The sequence below is a fragment of the Silene latifolia genome, chromosome 11, assembly GCF_048544455.1.
Source record: "Silene latifolia isolate original U9 population chromosome 11, ASM4854445v1, whole genome shotgun sequence".
In the NCBI taxonomy this organism is placed as follows: domain Eukaryota; kingdom Viridiplantae; phylum Streptophyta; class Magnoliopsida; order Caryophyllales; family Caryophyllaceae; genus Silene; species Silene latifolia.
This window is the reverse complement of record NC_133536.1, coordinates 154,011,684-154,026,432: the sequence shown is the minus strand read 5'-3', so window position 1 is coordinate 154,026,432 and position 14,749 is coordinate 154,011,684. Positions and strand designations below refer to the sequence as shown.

The 14,749-nt window shown below is 35.2% G+C and overlaps 2 protein-coding genes across 5 annotated transcripts; both read left to right on the top strand.

Annotated features, from left to right (window-relative positions):
• Positions 1-3,214: 3,214 nt before the first annotated feature.
• On the top strand, positions 3,215-7,686 carry LOC141611974 (uncharacterized). Of its 4 annotated transcripts, XM_074430654.1 has the most exons (5): positions 3,215-3,318; positions 3,572-3,639; positions 5,540-5,813; positions 6,900-7,036; positions 7,242-7,682. In XM_074430654.1, exons 3-5 carry the CDS (start codon positions 5,750-5,752, stop codon positions 7,557-7,559), a joined length of 519 nt encoding a protein of 172 aa, XP_074286755.1. In that variant the 5' UTR covers positions 3,215-3,318; positions 3,572-3,639; positions 5,540-5,749; the 3' UTR covers positions 7,560-7,682. The 4 variants fall into 4 exon arrangements, with proteins under 4 accessions (XP_074286755.1, XP_074286754.1, XP_074286752.1 ...); XM_074430653.1 differs by lacking the exon at positions 3,572-3,639 and having other exon boundaries at positions 7,242-7,686; XM_074430652.1 differs by having other exon boundaries at positions 3,225-3,318; positions 5,540-7,036.
• A 718-nt stretch (positions 7,687-8,404) lies between these two features.
• Positions 8,405-10,924, top strand: LOC141614173 (uncharacterized). Its single transcript, XM_074432929.1, has 6 exons — positions 8,405-8,611; positions 8,702-8,839; positions 8,945-9,142; positions 9,275-9,813; positions 9,899-10,079; positions 10,176-10,924. The coding sequence occupies exons 1-6, from the start codon at positions 8,405-8,407 to the stop codon at positions 10,215-10,217; spliced, it is 1,305 nt and encodes a 434-aa protein (XP_074289030.1). The 3' UTR covers positions 10,218-10,924.
• The last annotated feature ends 3,825 nt before the right edge of the window (positions 10,925-14,749 follow it).

Sequence of the window (14,749 nt, the reverse complement as noted above, 5' to 3'; positions counted from 1 at the left end):
GTAAGTCTGTGGCTCGGCCCATATCCTGATCATCATAATATCCAACTTGTACTCCAAACTCCCCATATGATCGGAAATATCATATAGATCATCACAGGCCACCCCAATTAAAGAAGGTGACAATTTACACATAACCACACACGTCAGTTACAATAATACAAATGCTTATGACACGATATGAGAACAATGCCATACAATGAATAAGATTCACATAGATCACAAGTCACCTCCGGCTAGACCTGGCAAAAGCAACCCGACCTGATTGACCCGACCCAAAAAGGCTGACCCGAGACCATAAATTGACTCGAACTACATCGCCCGAATATGACCCGAAACCCCAAATTGACCCGACTTGACCCGAGATTTCTTGACCCCTAACTGATCCAACCCGAAAGTGACCCGATCCTAATCCACCAACCCGAAAGTGACCCAATAAAACATAACTCTAATTGAACCGAAAAGACTTGAAATGACTTTTTCTCTCATATTCATTTACTCGAAAATGATCCGACCTGAAATAACCCGACCCGCTTGAACCGAAACCCAAAATGACCCGACCCGGCCCGAATTAACCCGAAATCAATGGAAGACCCGACCCGAACCCAACCCGAATTAGTCCGACCCGAACCCGGCCCGATTGACCCGTTTTCCAGGTCTACCTCTGGCTTAAACTCCACAACCGCCTCACCGGTACCCGGGACGCACCCGAAGTACCGAGCCCGGGCGCTAACCGGACCCCTGCCATATTCGGGACTCACCCAAATCCCTCAGTCCTCAAGCCATAAACATGCACGTCCTCTTTGGAGTGAGAAACTCCAAGGAGCGACTAAGAGTAAGACGGTCTCCCAAACCCCCATACCTCTCCTCAACAACCACACACACAACTCCACCACAACCTCCAATCTCCACCAACAATCACATGTAATCAATATACATTGCAAAATGCCAAGTGAGACACTATCAAACAACATAAACCTCATTATCATGTTATAATCCAAATCCGACCACAATATGAAACCAATGACAAATACCCACTATCGTGTTATAATGCAATCACAATAATTTCTATAATGCTTTAAGACATAATTCCTCATTAACATGTTATAATGCAAATCCAACACTACAACAATCCTCTAAGACACATGTACCCAATAAGATGGTGATATGCAATTGCAACAATCATGCGAGACTAACCACAACAATAATGACATATGTAAACATTCATACTATTGAAACCGAGTAGGGAAACCCTACCTCATAGCAACTCCGCTCAAGAAACCAATACGCGTAACATCCGTCTCACAAAATCGTCACATCTTACATGAGTCACATAATTTTTATCACAACACATCCCATGCTCATTATATAAAATTTCTTATTAGTACCTTTTAATTACTCAAATCCTTAATTATAACTCAATTAACAAAGATCCTAACATAGGCTTACCACATGAAGATCGCAAAAGTGGAGGAGGAGGTGTATGATCTTCAAATTAAACTTAAGCTTAGATTCCTTGGAAGAGGATTTGGGAGAGTTCTAGAGAGAAAGGAGAGTGTTTTGAGGATTTAGAGAGAGAGAGAGAGAGAGAGAGAGAGAGAGAGAGAGAGAGAGAGAGAGAGAGAGAGAGAGAGAGAGAGAGAGAGAGAGAGAGGAAGAAATGATTTAAGGTTAGATGGATTCTAATCCAGACATAGGTTATAACGTCCACTGAACTGCTCAACTCGGTTGAGTGGATCAGTACACTCGGCCGAGTGGGCCTCACTCGGCCGAGTGGCCTCACTCGGTCGAGTGGCCTCACTCGGTCGAGTATACCAATACTTGACCGAGTGCCACTTACTCGGTCCACCAAACCCATACTAGGTCTAGTACAACTTCCACTCGATCTAGTGCCACGAGATACCTTACACCCGAGTAGACTCTCGTCAATCCATAGGGTCCTCTCATTAATCCCAAAGAGTCCTTTAGAATTCCCAAAAGAACCGGATATTACAGTGAGGATTGAGGGTCGGGGGATGAAGTTCTCTCAAACCTCGAAGACCCGACAAAGATAAATTCTCACTCTCGTGGGGAAGGAAACTCTATTAAGAACCCGGATAAAGAACTACTCAGTCTCACGATAATAGACCTTAAACCAACCTAAAATGTGCTCAATTTGCCCCAAATATCTTTTTCAACGGGGATAAAAAAACGAATGAGACGCCTAGAGGCGTCTAGGAATTCTCAAGACATACAAATCTACCAAGGTAACCAACCACACACAATGAAATCGATAACTACGCAAGATAAGTCAAACACTGATTAATCACTCATCAATTCATCATCCTTTGTACACACCCAACATCCAACAAAAATTGCACACTAAACATGAATAAAACTACACTATTCAAATAACCCACTAGCAATAATAATAGTAAATTTAATCCAACTGAGAAAGATTGAAATTTCGGACTAGTTAAATATAAAAATCATACAAATAACAAAATATAGTAATAACAATAATGAAAGATAGAGTGAGAAAATTATACCATGTTAAAGGAGAAGATTGAGTTGAACTAATATGGCAATTTGATTGCAAAAATTGAACCCTAATTAATAACTCGTAAACTAACCCATAACTAAACTACGAGAGAAATTTAATAAAGTAACAGTAATACTCCGTATTTTTATACAAGGTCAACATGGTCAAAGGTCAAAGCCTGTAAAAATGTATTTTTAATAAGTATTGGAAATAGGCTAAGTTATACTCTCTCCTATTCCCGATAACTATCTCATTGTTGAAATGACACAAGAATTAAGAAAGTGAGTGAATAGACGGAAATGGACAATGAAAAGTACTAATAGGATGAGTTAAGGGTGGGTTAGGTTGTAAATAATGAAAAGTAATAAGGGTAGTATAGTCATTATGTAAGAAAAAGCATTACAAAAAAGGGGCAATGAGATAGTTATGTGAATAGACGGAAATGGACAATGGGACAGTTATCGGGAATAAGAGGGAGTATGACGGAAGTTTGAAAAAAAAAAGAAAAAAAATGGACCAATGGGAAAGGAGCGTGTTCTTTATAAAGTAAGGGGAAGTGGAGGTCTTAACTAGTGTAGGTTATATCCACCTACTCTAGATATTTTGATAATATAACTTTATTATAATATTTCTAGCTATTACCTAGAAGGTTCCTTTGTTTCTATATAAATACTCTCTTTACCCACCACCTTGAGCACTATTCATCATAATTACAAAAATACAAACATAATTCAAGAGAGAGAAAAGAAGACTAGAGAGATAAGAGCTTGTTCATCTTTTCCACCTTAAAGATGTAATTGGTAAGATAGTCTAAACTCCGCTTTAAATTGATTATTTATGTTTGCAAGCTTGACCCCCATTGACCATGTAACCGTTGACCTAGCCGTGACCCAGCCTTTGACCGGCGTCGACTGGGACGATTGACCACCGTGTGGGTGCCGTTGACCGGCCGTCTATGTGGGATGATTTGGGTGTTGTTGTTGGGTAGGTTTTGCATCTTTATTTAAGTAATGCGATTAGTTTATAATTATATATTATTATTGTCTTAATTAGGAGGATATTTTGTGGAGAAATACTTTTGATTGCTTACATAACTTATTTAATTGAAGAATTGCGAAAAGGTAGGTTAACTACTCAATCATACTCAATGGTTGAATTATTGATATACTTGTTTTACAGTTGGATTGTTTGTCTTATAATTACATAATTGGAGCATACTTTATATGAGTATTGTTGTCTTATAATTATCGTTGTTGCCTCATAATTGGCTAAGTTGTCTTACAAGCACGCAGTTATTATCTTTATTGTATTATACTGTTGGAATTCACCTTAAGATATTGTTGGGGTTGTTGGAGGAGGAGTATTATTTGTCTATTGATATTTTTGGTATAGGTCAAGCACGACTGCGGTTGTTGACCTGAATTTTGTTGGTCGGACACGAGTATGTGGAAGAGCCGTGGATTAGAGTTGAGTATAGGCCAAGCATGGCAGGTGGTTAGTTGGAGTCTGCAGTGGAGCTCGATTGAGAGTTGCGTGAGCCACGATTGTGATGGGCGTGTTGGTGTTGTTTGTTGTCCTTATTGTCTTATTTTCTACACGTGTTAATAATATATTATATCATGCATTGTTTAGTTATAAGGGTATACTCTGCCCCTCTCAGGTGTCTTTTGGTCTTGCGGCCGTTCGAATGAAAAATAAGGGAAAGGGTTTAGGGTTGGATTAGGCGGCTCCGCGGTAGCGGACTGCCTAATCCAACCCTAAACCCTTTCCCATCCTAGTTTAGGATAGCCGACCTCCTAGTTTTAATTCCGTCACAAAAAGGGGTTCACTCTGCCCTTCTAGGTTGTCTTTTGGTCTTGTGGTTTTGAATGACAAATAAGGGAAAGGGTTTAGGATTGGATTAGGTGGCTCCGCTGTCGCGGATCTGCCTAATCCAACCTTAAACCCATTCCCGTCCCGTTTTAGGATACCCGAGCCCCTAGTTTAAATCCCGTACCCAAAAAGAGTTCACTCTACCTCTCTAGGGTGTCTTTTGGTTTTCTCCCGTTCGAATGACAAATACGGGAAAGGGTTTAGGGTTGGATTAGGCGGCTCCACGGTAGCGGGCTGCCTAATCTAACCCTAAATCCTTTCCCATCCTAATTTTAGGATACCCGACACCGTAGTTTTAATCTCGTCCACAAAAATGGTTCACAATACCCTTTTTTAAAGTTACTGTTATGGACTATATTTTTTAAATTTAGGGACATTTAATGAAAACGTAATGTACTTTGACAAGAAATGTTAATGTAGCTAACGATATTTAGCGCGTAACATACTTGTTGGCAAATGTGAATGGAGGAGTATTAAAAGAAATAATACGAGTAACAAACATCACAAGCAAAAGTATTTATTGCTAATGATATTTGACCCATTTACGTTTAAAACAAATATGCTTGCTCAAAAGAGACCAATTGACAATTTTTGTGGCGCTAATATAATTTGGTTTTTTCTTTGTTTTAAAAACTGAAAAACATTATTCTTCCTGAAGAAACCCCCAATTTCGTCAGTTATACTAAGGTATTTTCGATTCAATTTCGACCTTGTTTCTTTGATTAATTAAGTTTTCGTTGAGTCTTTAGGTTAATTATAACATTATGTTTACATTGCTTCAATTAATTGTTCAAGAACAGTATAATTTTGATGTTTTCATTTTAAATATTTATAATACTTCAATTTTAGGAATACATTCGCATTGTTCTGTTTGTTAGTCGTCAATTTTAGGAATATATTTGTATTCTCCTTTTCTCATTTATAAACTAGATGGTTGAAGTATTGTTTGTGCATTTAGTTTCTATTTGATGTTAATTTAGGATTTTTTATATCAACTGATTAATATAATGTACATACAGCTTAAATTTATGTGCCTGTTATTTTTTATTTTGAATTTATTATGAATAAGCTGAAAGTACATTTTGTTTGTTGCTGATGTACATTTAGGATATTTAGTTTAAGTGGTAATTATATGTATTTCTTTTGTAGGATCATTTGACAATTACAGACTATGGAGGGTAAAGACAAAAAATCTCCAAAGCGCAGAAAAGTTAATTTTTTGTTGGAACCAGCTGAAAGCCGAACTGATACTGCACCAAATGATCAAGCAATAGTTAAAATGAAGTGAAAATAGGCAAAAAGCGTAAATCGGAGACATCTTGCACTAAATCCAAATCTATATTAGCTTTTCGCAAGAAGATGAATGTTGAAATTGATGACAAGAAACAAATTTTTTCTGCGAAGGAAACACGTTGTGAAAAGGGTAAGCACAAGTTTAATTTTTCTTCATTTAAGAGTGCATATACTAGGATATCTCCTACGGGAATGGTAGAGGTTATTGAACATTTATCATATGAACAATGGTATGCACTAGAAGAGATATGATTTAGTGGACTATTTTGGTTAAGGGTTCGGTCCATTCCTCTAAGGCTTGGCTACTGGTTACTCAAGTAGTATAACCCATACCAAAACTGTCTTACTCTTCCTGATGGTGAAAAACTGTTCTTGAAGGTTTCTGATGTTAGATCAACGTTTGGATTTCCAATGCGTCATAAAACTGTTGAGATGTCTAAAACTCACATTGAATCAGAAGAGGTTCAAGAGTTTTATGCCAAATGGAAACAACAATTTGGTATAAGAGATGGACAAGTTCCACTTAAGACGCTTGAGAATTGGTTGATAAATCACGATGATGGTGGTGATGAGTTCAAGGTTAACTTTGTTGTCTTAGCTGTTTCTTTGCTAATGAGAAACACCCAAAAGCCTTTGGTTAATCATCATGTGTTGAAATCGTTGATGAATGTTGAAGAAATAAAAGATGATAATTGGTGTGCCTTTTTGTTAAAAAGTCTGCAGGAAAGCAAAATTGAATGGCAGGAAAAGGAGACTCACTTTGGTGGCCCTCTGTTGTTTTTGGAGCTTGTTTATGTTGATCGTGTTGTTCATATAGAATGAAAAGTTGAAAGAGACTATTATACCCTCGTGGGTTGGACTAGTAGTTTGCTGTCAACCAGAGAGAAGGACGAGATGAAAAGTGGTATGTTTGGAAATGGTAAGTTAGAAGAACCAATTAAGGACGTGGTTGACAACACAGTTGTGAAATCAGTGTATGGGACAAAAAAGGAGTACGTTGAGGACTATATTATTGATCTTGCGAAATGTATAACTAGTTTAGCTAAGAGCATATCATATGTCAAGGCTAAGATAGGAAATGGAGCATCAGTAATTAAGGAGAACGAGACTGCTAAGAAGCTCTGTGATCATGCATTTAGTTTACTCAATTTACTAAATCATAACAGCTCCACTGATAGTGAAAGTTCTTCTAGTAGTGATATTATTGATATTGCAGATGGTTCTGCTGAGTCTGATCTTAGCAATCATCCTTTGATTGTTGAAGCTTTGAAGAATGTAAACATAACTTCCAATAAAAGTATCCTTTTTGAAAGGATGCCATTGAAGAGGAGGATTTTTCATACATACAGAAAGGTAAATATGTTCATTCATCACAAGGCCTAATTTCTCCATTTATTGTGCATTTGATCTGTTAAGTATGTACATTAAAATTGTATGACGTGTTAATTCATCCCAAGGCCTAATAGGTGAATATGTTCTTCAATTTGTTTATCCATATAGAAAGCTATATGTTTATCCATTACTTGTTCTTTATTTTGATTCATTTCGACAATTTCAGAAGGCTCATCCATTGAAAAAAGAAGTTAAACCTGTTGTGGAAGTTGAAGATTGGAAGAATGATGAAAACAAAGTTGAAATAGGTGAACATGAAAATGAAAAGGACAAGAAAGACGTGTCAAAAGTGGAGTGTGAGGAAAACAACATGTCTGATGATAGCAAGGATGTGAAGAATGTTCCCAACTACCTCTATTTTGATAGTGACAAGGAGGATGAGAAAGAAGCTGATCCAGATAATTTTATAAATAACCTTGTATCTAGCATATTATCTGAAGATTATTGTAAAGAACAAAGCCAAGTAATCACAAACCGAACTTAGATAATGGTACTAAAATTGATTTACTAAGAGGGGATACAGACCCATGTACAGAGCCATCTGAGCTTCAACTGTCTATTGCTGACTACGTCTACTACAGTAAAGGAAAATGCACCCTTCTTGCTCGGTACATTTTCTTATGTCTTAATGTACATTTGGTTGTGTTTTAATGTACATTATGTTCTACTTATCATGTTTTTTCTGAAAACAATAAATGTACATTTCGTTATGTTTTATATGCAATATTAGTAAAAATAATAAACATATGTTTAATTACCTGACACGTTCTATCTAACCTCCGAACCAGTGAAAAGCTCTTCGAGTTTAAAGATATCGTGGATACCCGATTTCTTTTTGCATCTCTAAAACCACCCCAGTATGTAGCAGATGCTGTGGTCGATTGCTGGTCAGTTTACTTGAATTTCAGGAACTTGAAAGAAGACCTTCAGAACCACGTCGATTCTTTGCTACCACTCTCATCTTTGTGAGTAAAATTTTATTGTATTTTATATTATAGGGTTAATTGATAAACAGTACCAATATAAGGACCTTTTTTTTATAATCAATACCAACATAATCAATAATTAGTAATTAGTACCAAAATATTAACTTTTTTCTATGATAGGTACCAAGTCGCCTAAAAATCCGATCTTAACCTACTCAAAAAAGTCCAAAAAGCCATCATTCAACTACAAATCTCCACTCACTCACGTTCGAAATCCCTATCTTAAATGAAAGAACCTTTAAAGTAGGAAAACAAACTAGAGTAAGAAGGCGACTTGGTACCTAGTGTAGAAAAAAGTTAATATTTTTGGCACTGATTATTATTGATTATGTTGGTATTGATTATGAAAAAGAGGACTAAAGTTGGTAGTGTTTATCAATTTACCCTATATTATATTAATTTTTCGTTACGTGACACGTTCTGTGTGCAGCAAGCATTTTATGGTGAAAGAAAAGAATTCAAATTTGATGAACATGTGAATGTATTCAACAACCATATGAGAAACGAGTTGAATGCTGCTGGAATTATTGACGTAACAATAGTTGATATGGTTAGCTCAAACCATAATTAGTCAATATATACTCTTATATGCAGCTAATTTTTCTTTTTCAATCTGATGATCTTTTCTTTTATAAAACAGTTTTTCTTCCCAATAATATACGAGAAGTATGTTTACCTGTTCGTATTCAATATGAAGAAGAACAAGTTTGTCATTCTTGATAACCAACAACATGACGAAAATCCAAAAGACTGTTACGGAGACCAACCCTGGCATATGGTAATTTTTTTAGTTACCTTTGATTGGTTATTTTTTCTTGTAAAATGTTATTCTTTTTTTTTTCATGGTCTCATCTAAAAGTTTCATCTGAATATATGAATACAGCATAACGCTTTGGCAGAATATTTGAATGCTGTTGGCTTTGCTCATTTGAAGGAAACAATAAGAGCAATTGAATCTATTGGTTTAAAAATGGCTTGGAGAAACCATCATAATGTTGTTGACTGTGCTATTTACACTTTGAAGCATATGAAAACATACAACGGGGGTCAATATTGGACTTGTGGATTGACAAAAAACAACGTAAGTTTCTTTACAACTTAGATCTTATAATTATAAATGTACTTTTGGTTTAGTTTGAATGATCATAATTAAATATTCAAAAGCTCATTGTTATTTCAAATTTAGCTTTCCTTGACATATTCTAATTTATAGATGGACGCACTTCGAATACTGAGAATCAAATTCCTTTGTACTTTGGTTTCGTCAAAGTGCAACATTTTTTCTGATGACGTTTTAGCAAAGGTGAAACTTTATCAGAAGAATCCATTTCCAAAGAAACATAATTCAACTGATGAAGAAATGTCTGAAGTAGGGGACAAGAAAATTTATGACAATGTAACTGATAATGTTGTCGTTGACATTGAAGAGACTGTCAAGGATAAAGTAATTAACAATGTTGATGTTGTCATGGACAATGAGGAGACTGTCAAGGATAAAGTGATTAACGACGATGATGGTGTATTTGACAATGATGAGACTGCCAAGGATGAAGTGATCAACGATGATGATGGTGTACTTGACAATGATGACACTGCTAAGGATAAAGTGATCAATGATGATGATGTTGTCCTTGACAAAGATCAGCTGAAGTTGATCACGGATACAAATACTCTTACTCCTCTTACTGAAATTCATAATTGGGTTGCTGATTATGTGTCCTACACTAGAGGAAAAGGTACCGATCTAGCCAGGTAAATGTATATTCATACTAATGTACATTGTTGAAATTTAAAATGTTCTCTATCCTGTTATATTTTAACATTTTTCCTGAAGCAGGGAACTTCTTGTCAGTGTGGGTGACATTTCGCTTAACCGTGTAGAAATGGCAACACTAAGGAAGTCTAAGTATCTAACAAATGATGTTATCGATTGTTGGTCAGAACTTCTGAATGCCAATGAACGTAGAAGAACAGAACCCTCAGAGCCATTTCGATTTTTTTTCACAACACTTGTGTGTGTAAGTGAAATATTTATATAACTTGTTTTGACAAGTAATTTTCTAAATGGTGTTTTTCTCTATTAACATCAGAAACTTTGTTTGTCCTTCTTACAGCTGATGCTTGAAGGAGAAGTAGGTACTGTTGACAATTTTTAGTGGTTAAAGAAATAATGAAAGAACAGCTTACCGAATTAGGGGTAAAAGCAGATGAAGTTTATTTGGTTAGCAACAACAATATTCACTCTTTCTCCATGTTTTGTTTTATTTGGTTGTTACCTAATGAAATATTTTTTAAACTGTAGTTCTTCTTCCCAGTCATATATAGAAAGCATTTCACTTTATTCGCCATTGACATCAAAAGTATAAGTTCATCATCATTGATAATGTGATTCGTAAAGGAAAACCAGAAGATTTTTTTGGTGATAGACCGTTGCAGTTTGTAAGATATTATGTTCTCATTTCCTTTATAGCATTGCATAACGCTCCTTTTCATTAATATTAAATGTACAATGACTTAAGAAAGAATGTACCTTTCCTAATCATTTCTCATATTGCACCTTATAGTTTTCTTATTTTTTTGATATTTTTACCTCATAATTATTACATTTTTTTCTTCCACCAGCGTAACGTTCTAGCAGCATTCTTCCAAGACATTGGTGTTTCAAACGTAAAAGTTGATCGTATAAAACAAATGGAGCCAATTATTGCAAAGATGAAATGGAGGAACAACACTAATAAGACTGATTGTGGTGTTTACTTTATGAGGCATATGGAGACGTTTAAGTGTAATCGAAATTGAAGCTGTGGGTTCAAAAAAACTGATGTGAGTTCCAAAACTAACACCATACCCTATATACTAAATGAATAGGAAAAACTCAAAGTTTTCCCGCCTAAAATATTTCCCCAATTTTGATATAATCTCTTATCTTCTTTCTTATTTTAATATAGTTCCCAATTTAAAATTTGCTTCTAGGTTTTTTGATGATAAAAATTTCGTCCTCATTAAGATAAGTTGTAGCTAAAAGATATGCTATTAAAAAAAGTTATAAAACAGTATCATTTAAATCTATGTAAAAAAAATTTCATTAAAATACACATTTCATGTTATGAGTATTACTTAAATTGTTTCTTTTTTCTCTCAAATCAAAATAGAAGGATGAAAAACGTTAAAAAATAACGAATTGTCAATTTACACTCAATAAATATAGTATACTAAAAGACAAATTTCTATAAACACCGTGCATGCATTGCACGGGGCCTATACTAGTTATTATTAATATAGAACTAGTGTAGATCCTGCGCAAATGCGCGGTATATATAGAGCTTTTAATTTTAACTATAATACTTATAGATTTTAGATTTATATCTCATTAATTTTAAAAACAAAAATTAATCTCAAAATTAATCAAGAGAATTGAGTAATTTCACGAAGTGTGTTTTTTATGAAAATATTTTAACTACCACATATTATTTTAATAAATTCTTTTTTTGTCCTAAAGTTAATAATAGGGGTAACAATTTATGTATAGATTATAGTTTTATACCAATTTTGTTTTATTTTTATTAAAAGATTATATTTTTAAGTTTAATGATGAAAGTGTTATTTTTAAGTGAACAATTACTTTAATAAATGAAAGCTAATTTGTTACCATATATAAACTAGAGCACTTTGGAGGGAAAACATTAGATAATTTTTATTCTCCTAGTATATATGAGAAGCTAGAGCACTTTGGAGGAAAAACTTTAAATAAGTTTAGATAAGTTTTATTCTCCTAGTATATGGGGATTTGTAGAATCTAACAAACATGAAAACCCAAAATGTGGTAGTCCAAAATATTTTATTTAATACTATAATTTTTGTCTACAAAGGCCCAATATTTATATAGAATAACCAAAGTGTTAAGCCCAATTTATAGGTGAAATGATTTGAGCGGAAAACTTTCAAGTTTCACCTATTCATTTAGTAAATAGAGGATGATTTCAGCAACTATAATTTGCAGAATAATACTCCCTCCTATTCATTCATTTGTCCCTCTTTCCTTATCGAAGCTAGTCAGATTTTTGTCCCTCTTTCCTTTTTTGGTAACTTTTGTGTGGTCCAAATTTAATTACATGTGGGGTAGAGTGGAATAGAGTGTTTTGTGTGGTCCAAAATCATTTTCTTAATTCTTGTGCAAAATAGAAGGGGGACAAAATGAATGAATAGGAGGGAGTATATGCAATCAAATAAGGTATATTTTGTTGAAATCATTATCCGTGCAATCAAATAATATAATATATGATCTACATTTTCTGACATTCAAATAATATAATATGTGATCTACCATTTTCTGGCAATTTTTTTTTACGTTATTTAGCACTTAGTAGAAAAGATGGTTAATAAAAATATTTTTTGGGAATCATTTTTTTACATTAGACTTAGCTCATAGTAGAATGCAAAAAAATAAAAGCCCAATTAGAAGATAAAATTTTAGGCGGGAAAAAACGTAGCTTGGCCTATTCATTTATTAAATAGGAGATTCACCATCATTATGCATTTGTACATGTTCTAAACCCCTGTTTTTTTAATTTTGTAGGACATTTCCCTATTGATTCTGCGAAAAAAATACATTTTGAATATGATTGCGACAGAAGGCAATGTATGTTTTGACATTGTAATTTAAAAAGGCAAAAAAAATTTATTTAAACCCTCTGCCATGGGAAGAATAGGATGATGAAGATGAGGAAGATGTGACACGGCTGTCGCAACCCTATCAAAAATAAAACCAACCGGTCTCTATAAAATGTAGTAGATGCAGTCGGTTATCGAATCCACAGAGAGATGGGAATAATGTGAGCTAGACTAAGTCTGTCTGAGTAACCGTTTCTTGGGGATTTGATTGTTTTGATTCTAAAGTATGGAGATTAAGAGAAAAAGAGAGCAAAAGGGGAACAACAACTAAACTTTAAGGAGATTAACAGATAGAGAGAAACAGCTAAGACATTCAGGTCGCCATGGTTTCCTAGGGATTCAGTCGAGGGTCAAAGGTTAACAAAAACTCGGGTTGCAGGGTAGTGAGAAGGTCCTTCCGGTCCGCTATTCGCCCTAAAACATTACTAACTTAGCTTCCGCCCTCATTAGATGTCACATTGTTCACTGCAGGTCTTACCCCTTCCAATCTTCCGATCTAGGTCAAAGCGTAACAGATCAACTAGCTAAATGCGTCGACTCAAGCAGCTAATTGCTATTAAACGCAGTAATTAACACCACAACCCTAATTCTAGCCAAACCTAATCGCCTAATCATATTTTTCTAATTACCATGGCTCCCCTATGTCTTAGCATAGAAGGATTAGCTATGCATAATAATAATTGAGGAAATAATAACAAACATAACAAGTAAATTAAACATGATGATTAATTAGTAAAGAGACAAGAAAAAGAGCAATCAAGGAAAAGAGATGAAAACGAGAATAAGATTGCAACAATTGTTGAATGAATTAAAGATCAAGAGTACCGATTACAAAGGAGTTCTAAGCAATGGAGATTTTAGGTCTAAAGAGTAAAGTGCTAAGAGAGGAGATGAGAGAGAGCCGAGATGATTGCTGTCGTCTCTTTTACTCTAAGATAGATCCAAAATATCCCAAAAGATAAATTAAAAGATTGCGTAATAGTTGAAACCTCTCGATCGAGTAGAATCAAACTACTCGATCGAGGACAAAAGGTAACAATCATCTCGATCGAGGACAATAATTACTCGATAGAGGAACTAAATATACACCCTTCTCGACCGAGTAAAGCAAGGTACTCGATCGAGGATCTTCAGCATCAACGTTACTCGATCGACTGGTTTAGGCAACCAATCTTAGTCGATCGAGAAAAACAGCACTGTACCAGCGTGGATGAACTCAGAACATCTTCCGAAACCACTTCACGCATCCTTAGGTGACAATTTTTGGGCTCCGATTCTTCTATCTTCAAAATGCATGCACACGGGACAAGTTTAGGCTTGATTATGCTCCTTTCCGGTTCATACCTGTAATTAATACAAGACAAACCAAAGTAGAATATTCGGGGGCATTTGTAGCTAGTCGCCACATAAATAACACAGAAATGCGTGTAAAAATAGGATAAAATCCATATAGAAAATACACGCATCAAATCTCCCCAAACCAAACCTTTGCTTGTCCCCAAGCGTACTATAAATGCAACTAATGATAACTAATTGAACGAGACCAACTTACAAGCTACAAATCGTCCACCTAAGCCAATTTAATGCAATAAATAACAAAATAGCAAGGGTCAAGCGCAAACGAGTTAAATCAATGTTTTAAACTACTGAATCGTCGACCTTGCAAGACTCATATATATTGGACTCTCACGGGTCGCTCATCACACAAGTTAAGCATAAGGTGAGTATAGTTATAGGAAGTAGAAAGAAGTAAAGACGCTCACCTAACTCGACCTATAAGAACATGCATGCAGCTAACATGAAACCAATTTCTACCGACCGTACATACACATTCCAACCAATCACGACCAAGACATACGCCGAGGACTTACATATAATGTGAGGTGAGGTAGTTGGGTAAAAAGGGGCAAAATAAATTTGGATAAGTGGAGGTAAATCCAAGCTAGTAAAACCGTAACCAAATAGTACTCTCATTCCGCTTCACTTCTCAATACAAAACGTAAAACAGTGCCATTGT

Coding starts and splice junctions, on each gene's coding strand:
- LOC141611974 (XM_074430651.1), top strand. CDS start 6,578: ATGAAAAGTGGTATGTTTGGAAATGGTAAGTTAGAAGAACCAATTAAG. Junction 7,037..7,241: donor TTTTTCATACATACAGAAAG/GTAAATATGTTC, acceptor CGACAATTTCAG/AAGGCTCATCCATTGAAAAA.
- LOC141614173 (XM_074432929.1), top strand. CDS start 8,405: ATGAAAAAGAGGACTAAAGTTGGTAGTGTTTATCAATTTACCCTATAT. Junction 8,840..8,944: donor GAGACCAACCCTGGCATATG/GTAATTTTTTTA, acceptor ATATGAATACAG/CATAACGCTTTGGCAGAATA. Junction 9,814..9,898: donor AAAGGTACCGATCTAGCCAG/GTAAATGTATAT, acceptor TTCCTGAAGCAG/GGAACTTCTTGTCAGTGTGG.